The 20,785-nt window shown below is 37.8% G+C and overlaps 3 protein-coding genes across 5 annotated transcripts; all 3 read right to left on the bottom strand.

The window, feature by feature from the left end:
• Window positions 1–341: 341 nt before the first annotated feature.
• On the bottom strand, window positions 342–18,338 carry LOC125235878 (GDP-D-glucose phosphorylase 1). 3 transcript variants are annotated; one of them, XM_048142502.1, is made up of 7 exons: window positions 18,088–18,338; window positions 15,991–16,126; window positions 15,568–15,718; window positions 15,206–15,308; window positions 13,707–14,202; window positions 10,180–10,289; window positions 342–383 (listed from the first exon to the last, which is right to left on the bottom strand). In XM_048142502.1, the coding sequence occupies exons 1-6, from the start codon at window positions 18,271–18,273 to the stop codon at window positions 10,180–10,182; spliced, it is 1,182 nt and encodes a 393-aa protein (XP_047998459.1). In that variant the 5' UTR covers window positions 18,274–18,338; the 3' UTR covers window positions 342–383. The 3 variants fall into 3 exon arrangements, with proteins under 3 accessions (XP_047998459.1, XP_047998460.1, XP_047998457.1); XM_048142503.1 differs by lacking the exon at window positions 342–383 and adding an exon at window positions 4,866–5,266; XM_048142500.1 differs by lacking the exon at window positions 342–383 and adding an exon at window positions 9,237–9,863.
• On the bottom strand, window positions 6,875–8,718 carry LOC125235877 (lipase 3-like). The gene is given in 2 exon segments (XM_048142499.1): window positions 6,875–7,326; window positions 7,328–8,718. Coding segments are annotated over 2 exon segments (1,524 nt in total). The 5' UTR covers window positions 8,573–8,718; the 3' UTR covers window positions 6,875–7,047.
• A 534-nt stretch (window positions 18,339–18,872) lies between the features above and the next one.
• LOC125235880 lies at window positions 18,873–20,645 on the bottom strand. The gene is made up of 3 exons (XM_048142506.1): window positions 20,214–20,645; window positions 19,590–19,712; window positions 18,873–19,195 (listed from the first exon to the last, which is right to left on the bottom strand). The coding sequence occupies exons 1-3, from the start codon at window positions 20,487–20,489 to the stop codon at window positions 18,878–18,880; spliced, it is 717 nt and encodes a 238-aa protein (XP_047998463.1). The 5' UTR covers window positions 20,490–20,645; the 3' UTR covers window positions 18,873–18,877.
• Between the last annotated feature and the right edge of the window lie 140 nt (window positions 20,646–20,785).

Genomic DNA, 20,785 nt, shown 5'->3' with positions numbered 1-20,785 from the left:
ACCTAAAGGTCAGTTTGATCATCACAACATATGTAAGTGTATGTGCTTCATATGTTTTGGTTTACTTAATTATAACAAGTATGAAAACAATATGACGCACAAATGTTGTAATCGTAAATTGAGATCATAAAATCATATTTTAAGCGATTGATAATAAGCATTTTGTAGAAGATTTTACTTCAATTAAATTAGAACTTCGTCAAGTGCTAGGGGCGCCTATAATTCTCTACATTTTTCGTTTTCTTTTAAATCTTGAAAAAATCTATATGCGACTCGGCTTCTTAGACTGTATCACAAACTCGCAAAGGAGCAAAATGTACTTACATTGAATCCTCGACGAAGCAAAGGAGTCTATAATTGGATCCCGAGCGTAACAAGTAATTCTAAAATAGAATATTCTTTATTTATTTAATCCCTAAATGAATATTAACAGCCTAGCTAATGAAAATGAAAATGAAATATTTATTTTTCAAGTAGGCATATTACAATGCGCATATGAACGTCAAATAAAGCTACGCCGGCTCTAACCCTACGCCTCAGCCTCGAGAAGATTTCAGTCCCCCCTCAGTTGGGAGGGGGGTATCCACTATGGGACCGGCAAGAAACTCGGCGGGCAACTTCTTTTCAAAACATTACATCTTATAATTAACATGCATTAAATAACAACATACAATTTAACATGCAAAAGTATTCATCAAAGAATATGAACAGACTAGGTACTCTATGGAAATCAATTTCAATAAATTATATTATTGCTTAATAATACGTCGTTCTTCTTCAGAGAAAACATATCAAATTGTCATAGAAGAAAAAGATAATATGAATCTCAATATCATTAAATATGTAATTTACCTACACAACATAAGATATAAAATATTTGATGTGCTTTCTTATCTGAACTGTGTCCTCTATACATAATACAATTATTTTAATTGCTATTCGTTTTTTGTAGTTTCTGGTTCGGGCCATGCATGTTTGTCTGTCAAATAGTCCTCGACTCTGTAATAAGCCTTTAACATCAATGATTTTTTTAAGTAGTTCTTAAGAGCTGGGAGGGGTAATCTCAAAGCAGTGTCAGGTAACTTATTATAAAAATGAATGCATTGCCCAACAAATGACTTCTGTACTTTACGGACACGAAACTTCTTTATGGCAAGCTTATTTTTGTTTCTAGTGTTATAATTATGGATATCAGAATTCTTAGTGAAACAGTCTAAATTCTTAACAACATAAATTATACTATCATAAATGTATTGGGAAGCTACAGTTAAGATATTAATTTCTTTGAAGAGTTCTCTTACTGATTCACGTGTTCCTAAGTTGTAAATAGAACGAATGGCTCTCTTTTGTAATACAAAGATAGTCTGTATGTCAGCTGCTTTGCCCCAAACCAGAATACCGTATGACATTACACTGTGAAAATAACTATGATACACTAGGCGAGCTGTCTCAACATTAGTCAGTTGCCTGATTCTCCTAACGGCGTATGCGGCTGAACTTAATTTGCTTGCTAGTTTCTTTATATGAGGACTCCATTGTAGATTTTTGTCCAATGTTAAACCAAGAAACAGTGTTGTATCTACCATCTCTAAGCATTCATCATTCAAAAGTATTTTTGTATCGATTGGTTTAACATTCGGCAGAGAAAATCGAATACATTTGGTTTTCTTAGAATTAAGAAGTAAATTGTTGACAGTAAACCACTGCAGTACATCAGCTAACGTGCTATTAATTACATTGTAATCCGTAGATTTTCGGTCAACATTAAAAAGCAGTGATGTATCATCAGCAAAAAGTACTATTTCACAAAAGTTTTTCACTATACATGGCAAATCATTTATATAAACCAAAAACAGGAATGGACCTAAAATTGAGCCTTGTGGCACTCCTAATTGGACTACAGTCCCGCTAGAGCGAGTTTTGTTAACAACTACTGTTTGTGTTCTATTGCTAAGGTAAGAAGACATAAAGTTTAGGGCATTTATAGACAAACCATAGTGTTCTAATTTCAAAATGAGCGTTCCATGATCCACACAATCAAAGGCTTTTGAAAGATCACAAAATATGCCAATTGCATCACAAGAATTTTCCCAAAAATTATATATATGTTTAATGAGTACCGAAGCAGCATCGGTCGTGGAACGGCCCCTTGTGAAACCGAACTGTTTGCTTGTAAGTAATCTATGTCTGTTGAAGTGTCCCAGTAGATCATTTAACATTAGCTTCTCAAAGACTTTACTTAGTACAGGAAGTATTGATATGGGACGGAAATTGGTTATATCACTCGAATCACCCGATTTAAAAAGCGGTATGACTTTGCTACATTTCATAAGATCTGGAAAGGTGCCTTGTGAAATTGAAATATTATATATTACGGCCAAGTAAGGTGCTATTATATCTATGACATGACTAATTACTTTAACTGATGTTCCCCATAAGTCTTCCGTTTTCTTTAAATTGAGTGACTTGAATGTTTTAACAATATTTACAGAGTCTACTTGACTAAATTCAAATGAATTATTACATTTCTTAACATTAGCACAAAGTAATGAATGGGCTTGAGCCGCAGAAGAATGTAAACATTTTGTGGTGTTAACGGCTATATTTGAGAAATAATCTTCGAATGCCGAGGCAACATCGCTGTTCGACACTATTTGTTGATTATCTGATACAATGTTGACTTGACAATCGCGTGATTTACATTTACCAGCTTCTTTATTTATAATACTCCAAGTTGTTTTCACTTTGTTGTCCGACACTTTCAATTTAGAACTAATAAAGTTTTTCTTGGCAGTTAAACACACTTTCTTGAAGATTCTTGAGTAGTTTCTTACATAGTCCAGGAATTCTGAATTCTTGTTCAGCTCTCTCTCACCATAAAGTTCATAAAGTCTTTTTCTACTTTTGTGAATACCTACAGTAGCCCATTCACTAAACTTTGTTTTAACTTTTGACCCACTAATAGATTTCACTTTGAAATTGTTATTAAATTGATTAAGAATTACATTGAAAACATCTTGATACAAATGATTACAGTCATAATGCGAAAATGGTATTATAGACAAACTATGTAGAATTTCATTTTTGAATGATTCCAAGCGAGATCCGTAATGGGTCTATATGTTATTGTTTGTGGAGTATCATGAATAACGTTTAAGAAAGCTGCCCTTTGGCCGCTGTGATCGGAATGAAAACAGTTAAATAATTTCTTATCTATACATTCACAGTTACAAAAAATATTATCTAGGCATGTTGCACTAGTCACACCTACCCGGGTAGGTTCAAGAAATAAATTAAATAAATTAAATGATTTAAACAAACAGAACATTTTAACAGTATTACTAGATGACTCGAGCAAGTTAACATTAAAATCTCCACATACAATAACATGTTTTTGGCCCTTGCATACTAAATTCAGAACATTTTCCATTGTAGATTCAAATATGCTGAAGTCAGCTGATGGTGGTCTATAAACACATACAATAATATATCTGTCTAATTCAACACATGAAATTTCTATAGTTCTTTCTATGGAATATTTTACAACATCTTTGCGCTCTTTACACTTCATACAATTTTTAACAATAATAAGGGAGCCACCATGAGCAGCAGATTTTCTGGCAAAAAAACTAGCTAATTTAAAATTAACATAATCAAATATCAACTGTTCTTGTTTCAACCAATGTTCAGTAATACACCTAACTTCAACATTATTACTATCTAAAAATAATCCTACTTCTAATTCTTTGCTGGAAAAACCCTGAATATTCTGGTGAACAACGTTCATATTCAGGTGTTTTTCCGCTGTCTTACAATCTAGTTTAAATGAGGCATGGGGTCCTTGGCTTTGTCAGCTGACTGAGACTTATATATAAAGATGTTTGTTAGTTCTTCTAGCTTTTCAAGTTATACTCGTAGCAGTCTTCGCCAGCACCACATCTCAATAGCGTGAATCTTAGCCACATCAAAACTTATCAGGGTCCAAGTTTCGGCACCATACATAAATATCGAGATTATCGAGAAGACAAGAGATCTAAATAATCGCACTTTATTTTGACGTCGGATTCCTCTGTTCTTCCAAATCTTTCAATCACTATTACATCTATTTGGCTCAATATTGAAGGCCAATAACTCCACTAAATATACAAATAATTTCTTTGGCAAAAATACCTTCCGTGGAGCTAGCATGAAGCGCTCAATGAATTTATTTAAGTCAAAGAAATGGTACTTTTTATTAACAGCTATGGCATGGTACATTAAAGAATTATAGTAAGCTATCTTACAATTATAGTCATATGATACATTTTCTGCATAAGGTAGTGCACATAATATAATTTTCCCCACACCAGATTTTTCAATAACATTTAGTGTGGACATCAATTTATCTATGCTAAGCTTATCTACATTAAGACTATTTCCTAATAAAATTACTAATGTAGTACTGCTATCATAACATCCCTTTGAAATAAGGTCACATAAATGAGACAAAGTAATGTTTTGATAACAGTAATTTGTCACTTGTTGCTCTAACTGGTAGCTTAATAATGGGGCTAAACATGTCAATCGTACAGAGGCCCATTTCTCAAAGCTACAAGTTACAATTTACAAGTGGTAGTCAATGTCTAATATAACCAGTTGGAAAGAGACTTCCGCTTGTAACTTGTAACTTTCAGCACGGGAAGCATGGTCGCGCGATAGACGATAAAATAGCAGGCCGTTCCTATAGCACTATAAGACCGCCTGCTGTTACCTAGTTATAGTCTCACTCAACATTCTGTATATTTATAACATGTAAAATGGTGCAATAAAGAATATTTACTTACTTACTTATTTGTAATTTGTAAGTGCGATAGGGACGGCCTGATATTTTATCGTCTATCGCGCGACCATGCTTTCCGTGCAGTTTTGAGACCTATTTCCCAGCACGGGAAGCATGGTCCCTATCGCACTTACAAATAGTGCGATAGGGACGGCCTGCTATTTTATCGTCTATCGCGCGACCATGCTTCCCGTGCAGGAGGGTATAAACATGATAAACACACTTATATAAAATATAGTGTGGCGGAAACATAAAATAGTACTCACAAGTGGATCGAACTAGGAAGTCGTGATAGACTCTGATCGCAAGGAATTGCGATTCCGTGCTGTGAAACATATCCAGTTTACTGTCGCTGGCCAGTATGTCATTGAGAAGGGTTAGAGCGTGGTGCAGCGGAGAGTGCGACAGGGCATGGGTGCGCGGTGCGTGCCATTTATTACACGCTGACTGTACTTAAGTGTTTTAAACAGTTTAGCTCAATAATTGCGTAATGCAGCACAGGCGGTGCAGTAAACAAACGGATCACTCTTTGTTACCGAGACTCGATGACCAAACAATGTTTACTAAACAATCATAATCATTGAAATTGGAAAATAGCTACTGACGATCATAACACATACCTACTAGTACGAACATTGCATAATTTATTGCTATCAAATAATATCTATGTAGGAGAGCTATCCCTTTTCAAACAGAAGAGACTATACGTCATAAATCGCTGCCAACTAAGTTTGGTCTGTCAGGTCTCTTTATAATTTACAAGAAATATAGGGGTTGGTTTCATAGGTAGCATTGTAGGATCTATACATTCTCATCTTTCTTAGCAAAATATGGAAATTGATAAACATAATATTTTCAAGAGTCCGATGAATCGTATACCTCTACCTATATGTATAGTACATATTAAATGTGCTCCTTCCCACTAATGTCTGAGGAAGGATTACATTGTCTATGATAATTGATGTCCATTTGGCGGAATTCCCATTGGTCCTCGCCACCAGCCACCATACACGAGGCGGGGACAAATAGGAATACCTACCGACATTTTTGGTACCTGCATTTTTTAGGGTTCCGTAGTCAACTAGGAACCCTTAATATATGTAGTTTCGCCATGTCTGTCCGTCCATCCGTCCGCGGTTAATCTCAGTGGCCGTTAGCACTAGAAAGGTGAAATTTGGTAAGTATTACCAATATGTATATCAATCATACGCCGACAAAGTGGTAAAATAAAAAGTGGAAAACATGTTTGATACCCTCTCTACACGTAAAGTGGGGAGTGCTACTTTTTCAATATCAAAAATGATTTTTTGATATTGTTAATATTTTAGGAAATAATCGCTCCAAAAGTAAAAAAAAATATATCCCCCCTCTAACTTTTGAACCATAAGTTTAAAAATATGAAAAAAATCACAAAGGTAGAACTTTATAAAGACTTTCTAGGAAAAATATTTTGAACTTGATAGGTTGAACACTTTAAAAAAAAATACGGGAAACTACGGAGCCCTACACTGAGCGTGGCCCGACACGCTTTTGGTCGGTTTTTATATAGGCATGAAGACGGTCATAAATAAGCATTATAGGACATTTTTACACAGATTGACCGGATCCCAAGGTAAGCTTCAGAAGGCAAGTTTGTTTTGGGAAACAATCAACGAACATCAGAAAACCATACATGTAATATACAAATACTTATTTTCAAACATAGAAAACATCCACGACTCAGGAAATAGGTATCTGTACTCATCATATCGATTGATTGAATGAGGGTAAGTATGTTATCAGTAAAATAGATTAAAAAAAAACTAGGACAATTCTACAAGGCCCAGGCTCAGAAACCAATTTCCTTACCAGGATTCGAACCCGCGCCCTCCAGCTTCGTGGGAAGTCAAGTGAATGCAGTGTGTTTTCGACTCTTAGGCAGATTTTATAGGCGATACAGAGTCTTTTTATTGGTTTAACTTTTTACGTACTAGTGACCCAACTCTGAAATCTTCGTCAAATTTTGAGAATTTAAAATAACACCCCGTAGGTTCAATAATAATTCAAACAAATGACTGTTAGAACAATATGTACTTTATTACGGAAACTTAATATAACCGTTAAAACCTAATCTCACAATGTCTTACAAAGTAAAAAAGAACCCACTCGTAGCTCAGTTCCTCTCTAACGTAAGTTTTATCAACTCTTATCTAAACTACGTCTACAAATGCGCTCACCTAAAAGCTAAACTATTCAACTTCATTTTCTTCACTGTCACTAGTTATGATTTCCACGTCCGCATATCTGGTACCTCCTTTTTCTAAGAGTTCTAATAACTTTTTGTACACTAGCTTCGGCGCATCGATCGCCCACAGAAAGTCGATGTGATTGAACTCCTTCAGCGGCACCACATAGTTCTCGATGAGGTTGGGCAGCTGGCGGTGGAGCTCGGCGACGTCGGCCGTGCTCGCCAGCCAGTCGTTCTGCGCGCCGAACAACGCGATGGGCAGCGTTATGGTCTGCAGGGGGGTACTGCGGCGGCACCGGCCTGCCGTACTTTATCATGTTGCCGTCGTGCCCGTAGTCGAACATCTGGAACTGCCCTTTGTTGCGGATCTCCTGCGCGTAGTGGATGAGAGTCCGCGTGGACGCCCCCGCCGGGACGTGCCCCAGGATGAGCGGCATGAGCGTCTTGTTGAATTGCTTCTCGTCGTGTCCGCACAGCATGAACAGGGTATTTTCACAGATGGCTTCCTCGTACCGATTTATTTCGCAAGCGTGCTTCGACAACCACCGCATGACCGCGTTCTGTGGCAGGAACTCGTTCTGGCCGAGAAGATTTAATAAATATCCGATGTCGTCGGCGAACCTGGCCAGCAGCCGTATCGGACTCACGACGTCCGTCATGTACGCCACGGGGGCGAGAGCGTATCCCGCCCTTAAAATTCTATTGTAATGGGGTTTAGTGGACAGCAAGGCGAACAACACCGTCGTGCCCATCGAGTGGCCGACGTAGTTCAGCTTGGTGTCCAACCCTTTAGCCGCCAAGATGTAGTCGATGACGGCGGGCAGGTCGTGCTGGCTGACCTCGTGGAATGTGAAGTTCCAAAATGCCCGGCTGTTGGAGTTGAGGGTCACGTGAGCCCTCGAGTACGTGTTCCCCCTGACGTTCGCGAGCCAGACGTCGTACCCGGCGTCGGACAGGATATAAGCCAGAGCCTTACCCGGGCCCGCGATCACCCAGTCCGCGGAGCTGCCGAGCAAGCCGTGGTGCAGCAGCACGGTCTTGTGCGGGCTCTGGGCGTTGCTGGCGTTGGCCGGGCGGCCGTGCGGGATGCGGTGCACGGTGAGCAGGTAGCCGTCGTCGGTGACCACGATGTGGGACTGCGCGGGGTAGCCGTGCAGCCCGATCAGCTGCGGCGTCGACATGTGCACGGCGGGGTCGTCGGGCGTGCAGTTATATTTCAATTCGGGCGGAGCGATGGCGTCAAACAACTCGGAATCGGACAAATCTGCTTCATTTACGTACAATTCAAATCTTTCTTTGACTTGCTCCTGCGTTGTGATTTCCAAACTCCTGGAATGAACGGCCGACGACGGTTTAAAATAAGAGGTGACCTTGTCGATGATGTGTTGCCCTTTGTCCTGCACATAATTCTTCAGCTCCATCGTTTTGTTCCGGACCATGCCGAGCATGTTGGGGAACCACGTGGTCTGGCAGTGACCGCATTGTGCGAGCGCGAATGTAAACAACAATAGCACCGGGAGCTTCATGACGCCGCGTGCGCCTCACGAGCGCGCACTGCACCTACTGACGGCGGGGACGTAATTTATTCTAGAGCGGGGTCAAGGGGTGCGCGTACGCAGTGAACCCGGCTTGTAAGCAAGATGATTCATGTAACACTTCAGGAAGCTGACTTCGCGAATTCGTTTATAAGTAGGTGTAATGCAACGTCGTAGAACAACGCATAAAGTGGCACGGGCGCTGCTGTAACAACCCGTCGGAGTAATGCCGACGAAACCGGTCTGAGACTCTCAATGCTATTTTATGTTCTCGCCATTGAAAATGACAAGGTCAATGCCAGCGTATAATTTACATCCAACTTGCTCAACATAAATAGAGCTCAATAATACACTTTTCAGTTGAATATTCCCGAGTAAAATGCCCAGACAATGGTCCTCGTAGTCCTGCCCTACAGGTAGACACCCAAATCCGACGCCACTATGTTTTTTTAACAACTCTTTTCTTTTTAGCGGACATTTCTATACTGTCTACTATCGTTTTTGGCTGCATCAGCGAAACTAGTTTCATTGGTTTAATTTGGACACATAAAAGCGATAGAAATATCGCAAACACAAAACAATGCACGAATCATAAACTTGTTATGAAAAAAACAATGTACAGAACAAGCAAAATATTTAATTGAATTAATTTGGTCTTTATCTCGTTCCGGTAAGACTCAAGTTGGTCATCACTTGCTCAGTCGACTGCGATAGTAAAAAATACTGATTGTAGAAAATAGATAATTTCAATCACGAAGACGTCATTTGGGTCATATTTTATATATATTTGACACATTCTTACACAGTTTGACTGAGTACTTACTCTTTATACCTGGGGCATTTTCAGAATTTGCCCCCCCAATTAGCGTAAGTTGTTAACAAAAATTAACTCGATGTCAGTTTTGTGACGAAAATTAAGCATAAAATCTGTCCAAAAATTTACTTTTTTCACATTCTGAGTATAGATTATCGCTTAAAGCTCATGTAATTAGCACAAAAGCAATGTTTTTATTGAAAATTCATGCTTAGTTCGACAATTAACCCCCCATTAAAAATGAACTCACTGTCAGTTTTGTGACGACTCACAAAACTGACAGTGAGTTAATTTTTGTTAATAACTTACGCTAATTGGGGAGTCCCAAATTCTGCAAATGCCCCTAAACAAGTAGCAGCACGTAAGTCTAGCGCCGAGTGAGATGTGGAGGGGCTAGCACTGCTAGCAGCGCATAGGGAGTTGGGGACGCATGCCCTTCGCCCTCGGTTCGGTCATCCCCTGAGAGACCTGTTAACGACTTGTATACATGTAAGGTGGAAGGAAATAATGAAATTTTAATTTCTACTCTAGTTTGTACTTTTACTTTGCCGTTCTTTGCCTTAGCTTAGGTACAATACAATGTACTATTGTAATACCTAAGGTATATGTGGTAAGGTATAAGTAAGTACCACATATACCTCAGGTATTACAATATATAGTACATTTATGTATGTTGTCAACAAGGCGATATTTCCATAATAACCTGAATATGAAATCGATCTTATCGACAACCGACAATGTAGGTATCTTTTGATTTACAAAATATACAGGCGTACAACATTACCTAATACAATGATTTAACTTCTTCAGATAATTCTTCAAAATGAGGCAATTTCCATTTACTCAACTCTTGCTCCAAATCTGCCGCACTGAATGTATCGAAATACTCAGGATCTACAACAAAAAAAAAATATTTCAGGATATTCTTACATATCTGAAAATCCAAAACATTTTCATTAAGATCAAATTCGCTTAATGTGATAGCTGATGATTGATGAAATGTCTTATCACCGCTTTTCACTTTGGCGTTGATTTTAAGAACACCCGATATATATGTCTCTGGTATAACGGTCAGAACCATAAGTTACTTATTAGTAAATTATTATCAAGTAACAATTAATCATCATTGATGACTCATCGCCTATGATATCTTATACCTACGTAAATATACCTAATTGAACTTTGTAATTCGATTACAATATCTTAGTCATCAATATCATAAACTGTAAGTAGTTGTATACAGGCTGTATCAATATTTAAAGAGGTGATTATATTAGCCGATACAGAACCTAAATAACACAAAAAGTTTACGTTAATTTTACCCAAATTTTTCTGAAATTTCACAAATTATGGACACTAATAGTGCGGCGGTGCATTAGAGTTTAGGGCCAACATTAGCCCAATTCGGCCGATCAATGCGTTGGAGTATTTTTAAGACAGAAGTCTAGGTCTAAGTAAACATTGAACAAAATCTATTTAAACTATCATGTCCAGGAAATTAGTCCTGTTATTTAAAAATACATCCTGCGTATAAATCCTCTCTTGTACTTTGCACTTTGTGTTAAACCATTAAATTTAACATATAATTAATTGAAATACGGTTGTACTCACGTTATTATATCGCTATTGCTGCGACATGTTTCGGGCCAATTCGGAGGCCCTCTTCAGGCATATAGGAGTTCACGCGACGGCTAAACTCCGCAGACTAACCGCGCCGCCCGCCGCTCCGCCCGCTGCGCGCGCGCTGATAGGACGGGGGCGGGGGGCGCAGCGCAGTCTGCAGTTGTAGTTGTCGTGTAGAGTTCTGGTAGCGCGGCTGTGTCGACCGATGAAGGTAAGCACACTGAACTCACTGTGTCCACGCGATTATCAAAACACACTTTCTGCTTCACACTAGGTATTACCGGTTTCCATGCTGGTGGCAACATCCAGCCTCCGTCCCGATTGAAATTAGGGCGGCGTCCGATTTCAATGGCCTATCGAAGCATAGCAATGGATTATCGAAGCATATAAAAACCGCCCTAATTTCAATCGGGACGGAGGCTGGATGTTGCCACCAGCATGGACACCGGTAATAGCTAGTGTGAAGCAGAAAGTGTGTTTTGACAATCACGTGGACACAGTGAGTGCAGTGTGCTTACCTTCATCGGTCGACACAGCCGCGCTACCAGAACTCTACACGACAACTACAGCTGCAGACTGCGCTGCGCCCCCCGCCCCCGTCCTATCAGCGCGCGCGCAGCGGGCGGAGCGGCGAGCGGCGCGGTTAGTCTGCGGAGTTTAGCCGTCGCGTGAACTCCTATATGCCTGAAGAGGGGCCTCCGAATTTGCCCGAAACATGTTGCAGGTACGGTTATATCGCTAATAACGTGAGTACAACCGTATTTCAATTAATTATTTAAATATGTCTCACGAAAGTTTAACGTGTAAAATTTAACATACTCGTAAGGTGCAGGTTATATTATATAGTAGGTAAAACATATTAATCATTTATGTTCGTTTTGTTCTGTGTCAGACCGCAGGATGACGAATCTGGTTTGTTGATATGGTAGTAAGAAGTCAACATACTCTACCTAGATGTAAGTATCAACGAGGCAATAATAGGTGAATTAAATAAAATATCTGGGCGACCGAGCTTCGCTCGGTTCTCTTTCGTATCCTTGACATGTGTCGCCATCTAGTTCAAAAATGAATAGTACCTACATCGAGCGAAAGAATTCTCAGCCTTAACAACACAACTACTCCACACGAGATGGCGCGCATTTCGCCACAAAAACTCAAATAGTGTATTTTTCTATTCGTTTTAGCCTTGACCTGTGTCGCCATCTAGTGTTTGCAATAAATAGTACTTACATCGACCGAAAGAATTTTGTCTTAACAGTACAACTACTGCACACGAGATGGCGCGCGAAGAAAAACGCATGAAAACTCGAAAATTCGCGTTTTCCGGGACCTAAGGATAAGTTAGACCGATTTTTCACCCCCACATAACAAATTTCAGCGAAATCGTTAGAGCGGTTTCCGAGATCGTCAGTGTAAATAAATATATAAATAAATAAATAAATATACAAGAATTGCTCGTTTAAAAGTAAAAGTATAAGATAAAATAAATAAACGCTGGATGGGCCAGTGATAAAATCATACTTTTTTGTATTTTAAAAGAAAAATCAGACACATTTAAAATTTGCGTCAAAGAAATAAATTGTACGTCCTAAAAATTTAATCATGAAGATATTGTGATGTCGATTGCTGCACTTATTGCTTGCTTGTATGACATTTTTTTTAATTACGCCATTCTTATATGCCAACATTTTATAGTGAACAAAAGTGGTCGTGACGAAAAGAGACTTTATCACTTATCCACCCTGTATTATAAGTTTCAAGCCAATTTTTTTCTGAAAAGTAAACAAATTTTACATTTACATGCCTAAGTATTAATTGTATTCACACTTCGTTACATTTTTAAATTACTTTTCCTATAAATAAAACCAATGCAATTATTTTCCAAAAATATTCTTGTGAAAATAATATTTAAATATACGGAATATACGGATAAACTTTTGTAGGGGGTAGGGCATAGCGAATGATATTCCGCTTTGTGTGGTAGGGCACAGCACAGCGGATATCATCTCGCTCGAATCTAGAGCAGAGCCCAACTGGGGAAGTACCTCCGCCTTACAGAAGACCGCAGCCAAATAGCACTAGACCCTACTTACTCATAGTGTTGTGTTCCTGCCGGTGAGTAAGGCTGCCAGAGCTCAACGAGAGTGTGGTGTGCTGATGACGGGAGGACTTACGGAACTGACTTATTCCGTCTATTGTCTTTTGAGTCGTCGGCAACCCGAACCCTCCTTGGAACTTGTACACTCCTTTTTGCTGTGTATTTAACACAGCAAAAGGGAATGTACAAATTTCTAATGGGGTGGCAACGCGCATGTGACACTCTTTGAGTTGCAGGCGTCCATAGGTTACGGTGACCGCTTTCCATCAGGCGGGCCGTACGCTTGTTTGCCACCGAAATAGTATTTAAAAAAAAACGTTAATATTGTGGATTGGCGACATGTTTCGAGTCAGTGCACGGAATCTAGCCGCCGCGAGCACTACACTTAATATTATAAATGGGAATGTGTGTGTGTGTGTCTGTTTGTTTGTCCGTCTTTCACGGCAAAACGGAGCGACTAATTGACGTGATTAAGTGGAGATAGTTGAAAGGCCATCCCAGAGTGACATAAGCTACTTTTGTCTTTTTCTAACGCGAGCGAAGCCGCGGGTAAAAGCTAGTATTTTAATATTTATAAAAATATTACTTACTAAAGACAGGAAACCACCCGCTCAGCTCTAAAACGGCAACATTGAACGAGGTCAACGCTTTAACACCGGCAGTGCTCAATCTCGGCGTCACCAGCACTCTCACCACCCCACCCTCCTTACACCCTGGTACCGTATCATTACACCGTGGTACCATATCATTACACCTCGGTACCATATCATTACACCCTGGTACCTTATCAATACAACCTGGTACCTTATCATTACTCCGTGGTACCACATCGTTGATACTTGGTACCATTTCATTGCACTCTGGTAACACATGTTTACACTCTGGTAACACATTGTTACACTTTGGTACCACTGGCTCTCCATCGGTTACTAGTATATTATGTCCTATGGATTTCGAGACTAGATATTCAGTCAGTCTGAAGATGTCTTGAACTGCTTGGGTTTTCGTTTCTTTCGTAACTTGGAAGCAGAACGCTGGGACGATATTATTTATTAAATAGAGTGGACCTTTTAAGTGGACGCATTTCTGAAACAAAATAAAATATCAACGATTAATAATTAAACCACTTGGGTTCCTTTTTAGGGTTCCCTACCAAAAAGGTGAAATGAAATGAAATATTTATTTTCCAAGTAGGCATATTACAATGCGCTTATTAACGTCAAATAAAACTACGCCGGCTCTAACCCAACGCCTCAGCCTCGAGAAGATTTCAGTCCCCCCTCAGTTGGAGGGGGGTATCCACTATGGGACCGGCAAGAAACTCGGCGGGCCACTTCTTTTCAACACATTACATCTTATAATTAACATGCATTAAAAGACAAGATACAATTTAATAAGCAAAAATATTCATGAAAAAAATTAACACAGGAAATTAATTTCAAGAAATTATTGTATAAAGTACAAAGCAACTAGAAAAAAAACGAACTGATACAAATAAAAGATAACTAAAATAACTTCAGGTACAAAAGGAACCCTTATGGCGACGCTCTGTCCGTCTGTCTGTCTGTCTGTCACATTTTTTTTGTTACCTTATCGGTACGGTACCTTAGAAAGCGTTTGTACGCTGATGGCCACAGTGCCCACAGTATCGATCAAGACTTTTTTCGAGGGGGGCATAAACTAAAAAATGTCAAATGTGGCGCCTCGTGGACTTGACGGAGTTCAAATATGGCGCCCCTCTTGGACTTGGCGCTCGAGGCATGGCCATGGGCTCGCTGGCCCTTAGATCCGGGCCTGGTCTTGGCCATAGTTGGCCATAGTGATTGCCCAGAACATAGTTGAAAAGTTAATACAGAGTGAGGCAATTTTTTTTATTTTATTTGCCGCGTGAGGACGTTGCCTTGTGACGTTCCTTTCTGTGTGTGATGTGAACCCGAAAACCACATAATCAATATTGCCTCAGAAAATTAAATGCCTTAATGTATTAAATAGCAAGGTCGATATTTATCAAGTCGTAATTACATTTTAAAAGTTTACAAAGCTTAAACAACTAAAACTGTTTTTTTTTAATGAAATGTATAATACTCACATCAGTTGCAACATGAAATGTATTCTTTTCATACATCATGTGGTAATGGAGGTGGTTCACGGAAGCAAAAGCGCAGAGGCTGTTGAATCCAATTTTTAGATCACTGCAATTGAATGAATAAAACTTTTTACTTAGTTGATTATTCACAATGAAAATTTCAAGTACCCTAATAAAAAAAAAGGAGTATCTCTTTTCACATATTGAATTTAGGCCTTAGTAACAATTCTGAAAAATCTTGATGAAGACTGACTGTTCATAATGTGCGTTAATTCATAATTTGTTGTTTTTAAACAAACAGGCATATTAAATAATTCTCTAGCTATGAATCCCTACACTTTCCTAGATTACTTGCCTAAACTCACCGATCCTGCGCAAAGCACTTGACATCCAAAACCAGCCTGATGCTGTCTTCCGTGACCACCTGCGGCAGACGTCTGTTGACCGACGGGCACAGCAGCGTGTGGTACCGGGATATGGGGCTCACGTTTACTAGGAATAAGTGAGTGTCCGTACCTAGAAATAAAAACTAAATAATAAAATTGTGTGAATTGCAATGAAAATTAAAATACTTCTCATTGACCTAGAATTTATGTAAATGTTAGATTCTGTAGATTCTACAGTGTAGAAGATAAAAATTATAAAATAAAACCCTCGGCATGTGAGTCTAAAGTCTCACTTATTATGTTTTATTTCATACAAAAATGAGTCTATTCAATTTACAACTTAAAATATCTATTTTAAATAGTTTCATACAAATATCTACAACAATTTACTAGAATACGTACTGTTGTTTTCATGCATGGTAAATAAATGTTCTTTCGATGAAGTTTTGTTGAAGTTGAACTCATCGGGATTGTATGGTTTGTGGATATTGTCTATGAACTCCGGCTCTCTTCTCTTGAACCCTCGCTCTGGGTTCAACTAGAACAAAAATCATAAAGGCATATAATTAACCGGGCAACTAAAATATTAAACGGGAAGTTATGTCGGGCATACAATAATATAATTTGGCTGTGTTTTAATATTGTGGCGACAAAAAAAATACATGAGCCTCAAATATTAAGCATCATTATTATTGACAAAACGGCAGCAAATTTCAAGCGACAAAAATGTTTCCGAGGAACATTAAACAATACTTTGGCGACTAAAATAATAATTGGCACCTAGTATTGTAAAGCGTAAGATTTATAATATTTGGAGTCATATAGATGTTAGCACCTAAATAATTATACTTAGCTCATCGTTTAAAGTAGTATTTAAATTGCGGAGACAACTAAAAAAAATATTGGGAAGTAGGTTTTCTTAAAACAGATATAAAATCGTTTCTTTATGGAAACGATGGTCTCATCGGCAGATCAGCGCTGGAAGTCACCAGCATCACGCTGAGGTGAGGCCATTTCGTGGCACTTCATTCCTTTCTGTCTTGTTGTTGTTATGTGTATTTTGTCTTGCCTGTGTTCACGAATAAATGTTTCTTCTATCCAAAAATCGTATTTGCGACCCGTAAACCACGGGTAGTATTTAAATATCTCACTTCTAATATTTTCGAGCGAGTTGCAAGCGAGGGAAAGCGTACCAAATCATTTTATAATAAGTAAACAGCAAAAAGATCGTATGCTTGTTTGCCACCGACGTGGTATTAAAAAAATGCCATGATAATCGTATAGTATAATATTACAAGAGCAGAATTATTTTCTGCTAGCAAAAAGGAAATGAAATACAGTCCCAGAGGCATGCATCCCCAAGACACATGACTCGCTATCAAAACAGAAATAGGAAGAAGATGGACAACTTTTTACCGCCTGAATATTATGCAAAAATTTAGAAGATTATTTTGCTCATTAACATTATGCCAGCATAAGATTCGATATTATAAAATCTGCGGAATGATTTATGCCAAAGCATATTCTGAGTAAGGTTTTCCTGCCAAAAAAATTAATATTTCAGAGTGATGTTAAGACTGCGTATGGCCAGCCTTAGATTGGATAGAGTAAACGTCATGAAAGGTTAAATTAATTGTATAGACGAAGTTGCCAGCACCCCCAAACACCTAATTTCTTACCCATAAGTATAATATTTTGTCGACCGTTATATTTTATAAGAATCCTTTTTTTTATTAAAATGACAGCTCAGGTGATGAGTGCCGATGTATACATTTTAAATGTACTTTTTATGTTAATTTGCTATATAAATATTTTAAAAGAACTGTATATTTTATATTAATAGACAGCCGTTTTCCTATTAAACTGTATGTCTTAAATTGTTTCCAATATAATAATTCAGTTGCCAAATAAATAGTTGGTACTCGCGTCTGAATAAACAGTAGCCGTAATGACATTAAAATGCTACCTCATATTTAAATATTTTGAGGCCCCATTTTAGTCGCCAAACTATTATTTTTGATACCCATTTCTATGGTTATTTAGTCGCCCGGTTAAATACGTGCCAATCATAAATACAATGAATAATATCATATCTCAGTTTGGATTGATGGGAATCTGATTGATATTGACATATTTTTTACTTGTGAGATAGATAAATAAATCTAATACAATCAAAATATAATGATTGTGTTAAATGTGCGCCTTATTCTAGTCTACCTTTAGTACAATAAAGGTAAAAAAAATAAAACATAGTAGAAGGATAATGCACAGCCTACAGCCTAACCTAATTTGTTGAAACTAGAATGTTGAATTTCGAAATGCATTTCTTCCGATGTTGTTGAGCTCCATTCTACACTAATAAAGGAAGAATATGAAAGGAAAGAAATTCAACCATTCCCTGAGGATGTGAATGTTATATCAATTACGTGGACAGCCAAGATTTGCGGTTAGCAACTTATAACTTAAATTTAACATGAAATATACAACACAGCTGGGTACCAGAAGTATGTATCTGTTGTCCACAATTCTTTCTCTCATTTTGTTAATTTTATAGCGAAAAGCATCCGTTTGGTCGTGAATTTCATCCCACTTGGTTTTAAGTAGCTGTTTGAAAGTTTCGCTGTCGATATTTTTAATCTCTTGGGCACTGTCTGAACAATTTGAAGGAATTTTGATAGTAAACATTGTTAAGGAGTTAATTTTAAACAATGATAAGTATTTAAACTTATGAATAAATAATTATTTACAAATTTTACAAAGTTTACACCGAATCACTGTGGAAATAAAATGTCAGTGTCAACTGTCACTACTGTCAGTCAAGCTGTTTTTTTTTTTAATCTATTGGGAGCATTGGCAACTTGGCCATCAGCTCAAACATACAACAGAAGAAACAATTATAAGGTATAACAATTACTATGTTAAACAAAAAAGTAAATAATTGCACATATTGAAATGCTAAACTTATGCCAATTTAGTAACTACACAATACTCAAGCTCAGCTGTGCAGCCACAGCGTAGACAAAACTAGGCACATGCAAGGAATGAATAAAATATAGAAAATGGGGCGAAGCAGAGAGCATAATGGCCATAATGGGTGAAGTAAATGATAATTTGTAATATAAAAAGACCAGAAGATTTTTTAGAAATTAGTTACGATTTTTAATATTCATCCCTTTTTTGCTCTTAAAATATGAATTATACTCTGGCAGTGATGAAAAACAAACTTAAAAAATGCGGTCACAAAATTATCCTCCTAATAATAGATAATTAAAATAAAAACAACATTTAATCACAAATAGTTAGATTTTAATGTATTTGGATTTAACGGGTTATTCACATCATAGAGCAACAATATTTCCATAATTTTATGTGACATTGTAGCAGCATCATAAGAATTCATTTGTGACAGCTTTCTGTTGACAGCTCTGCCTATTCTCCCGTTTCTAGAATTGTCTAGACCGAAGGCATCGTTTTGGACTCCTTTGAATACAGTAACTAAGTTATTTGCTAGGGTTGTGCAGTTTGTGTTTGTTGTGGAACTATCCGAGGCTGCATCGTTGCCATCGCTACTCCATTCCTCTTCTTTTGTTGATATTACACTATTGTCCTGAAAAAAATTACACATTGTGAAAGGATTTCTTTTTACTATAATATTAAAGATGCCTTAGTGCTTATAAATAATGAATAATGCTCAAGTCCTCCAGTTTGAAGACATCATTTAGTAACTTATGTTACCATTCAGCACATAAATAAAAAGTTTTGGAAACCATAAATATCAAATCCAATGAATTACCATAAAAGATTGGTACTGTCGGAACTACTTTGGAAAAATAAAATCAAGGACAAAATATAGTGGGACTGATAAAGTCCATACAAAAAAGTGTACCCCTGAAATATGTGGGCCTTTTAAGGATAAAATTAGATGGCGCTGTTTCGCAGCCTGGAGGATTCTTATTATGAAGATTGTCAATCCTATATAAATCATCCTTGGTAAAACATACTTTTTTCTCAACATCATCCTCAAATTGGGCGACAACACTAGTAGACAAGTCGGCTTTGGCTCTCCTGTTCACCTTCATGAGGAACTGGCACGCCTCCCATAAAGGCCAGTTCACTTTATACTCCTGAAACAATTCAAAGGAGAAATACATTTAATTTTTTTCTGCTAATGTCTAAGTAAATAATACAAAGTATGTTTCAACACTACAAAAACAGTATAAGAATAGCCTGCATTCTTTAAAATTATATTTAATTTATTGGTGGTTTAGTCTGACAACTGGCCTTGTGAGAATGAGAAGTGACCCACCCCGCTTATTTGTTTATGAGTGTGCATGGGAAAATGTCCCACTTTGTTGATTGCTATAAAACCGCTTTGTCGCCTTAATGGTAACCAACAAAGTGGGTTGTTTTACTAAATACACTCACATTTATTGATATTTGCATAACTACTAGGTCTAGGTCAACTAGGTTAACACAACTAGGTCTGAACTTAATTGAACGGAATTAGTGACCTAAAACAAATAAAGTAATATCTAAGTAAGTAGTAGTCTGTATTCTATCAAAACACCATCAATCAGCGACAAAAAGGATATCTGTGAACGTAAACAAACGCTGTATTCACTTGCCTCGCCATCGCCTTTCATGCGACTGGCGGTAATTTTCCGCACATAATTAGCAAAAGTCGAGCGAATATTCGTCCACCGGTCTTTCACAGCTTGCCCCGTGAACTCGTTGCCGTATTTCTCTGCAAATTCTGCGTAAGTTCGGTCCCTACACTCCACGGAAGTGTATTTGGGGTGCTTCGGGTTCCAGATGTTGGGTTTACTCTGTATGTATTTTACTAATTTGAGGTTCATCCTTCGGGTCCAGAAGACCTTTTCTTTGGCAAAATCTGATATCATTTGTATTTATTATTGAATAAAAAAGGAAATAAACAAACTACATTTCGTCCCGTCAAAATATTTGTTGATTTAACATTGACAGCAAAAAAATATTGCCAGGTAAAAAAATAACAAACTGTTCGAGCCCTATTTAAAATTGTTGATATAAACTCACTGCGTAATTAAAGTCTGTTGAGCCATTTTCGCCACTAGAAAAAAAAGCGCAAGTTTTAAAAATGTAGGTGCGAATCCTATCGAACTCGCCATTCCACTGAAAATTGTAGTTGTTTTTAGTGAGAAACTTGTTTTACCGGCTA

The sequence above is a fragment of the Leguminivora glycinivorella genome, chromosome 18 (genome assembly GCF_023078275.1).
Source record: "Leguminivora glycinivorella isolate SPB_JAAS2020 chromosome 18, LegGlyc_1.1, whole genome shotgun sequence".
NCBI classification, from domain to species: Eukaryota; Metazoa; Arthropoda; class Insecta; order Lepidoptera; family Tortricidae; genus Leguminivora; species Leguminivora glycinivorella.
This window is presented reverse-complemented; position numbering and strand designations above follow the sequence as displayed.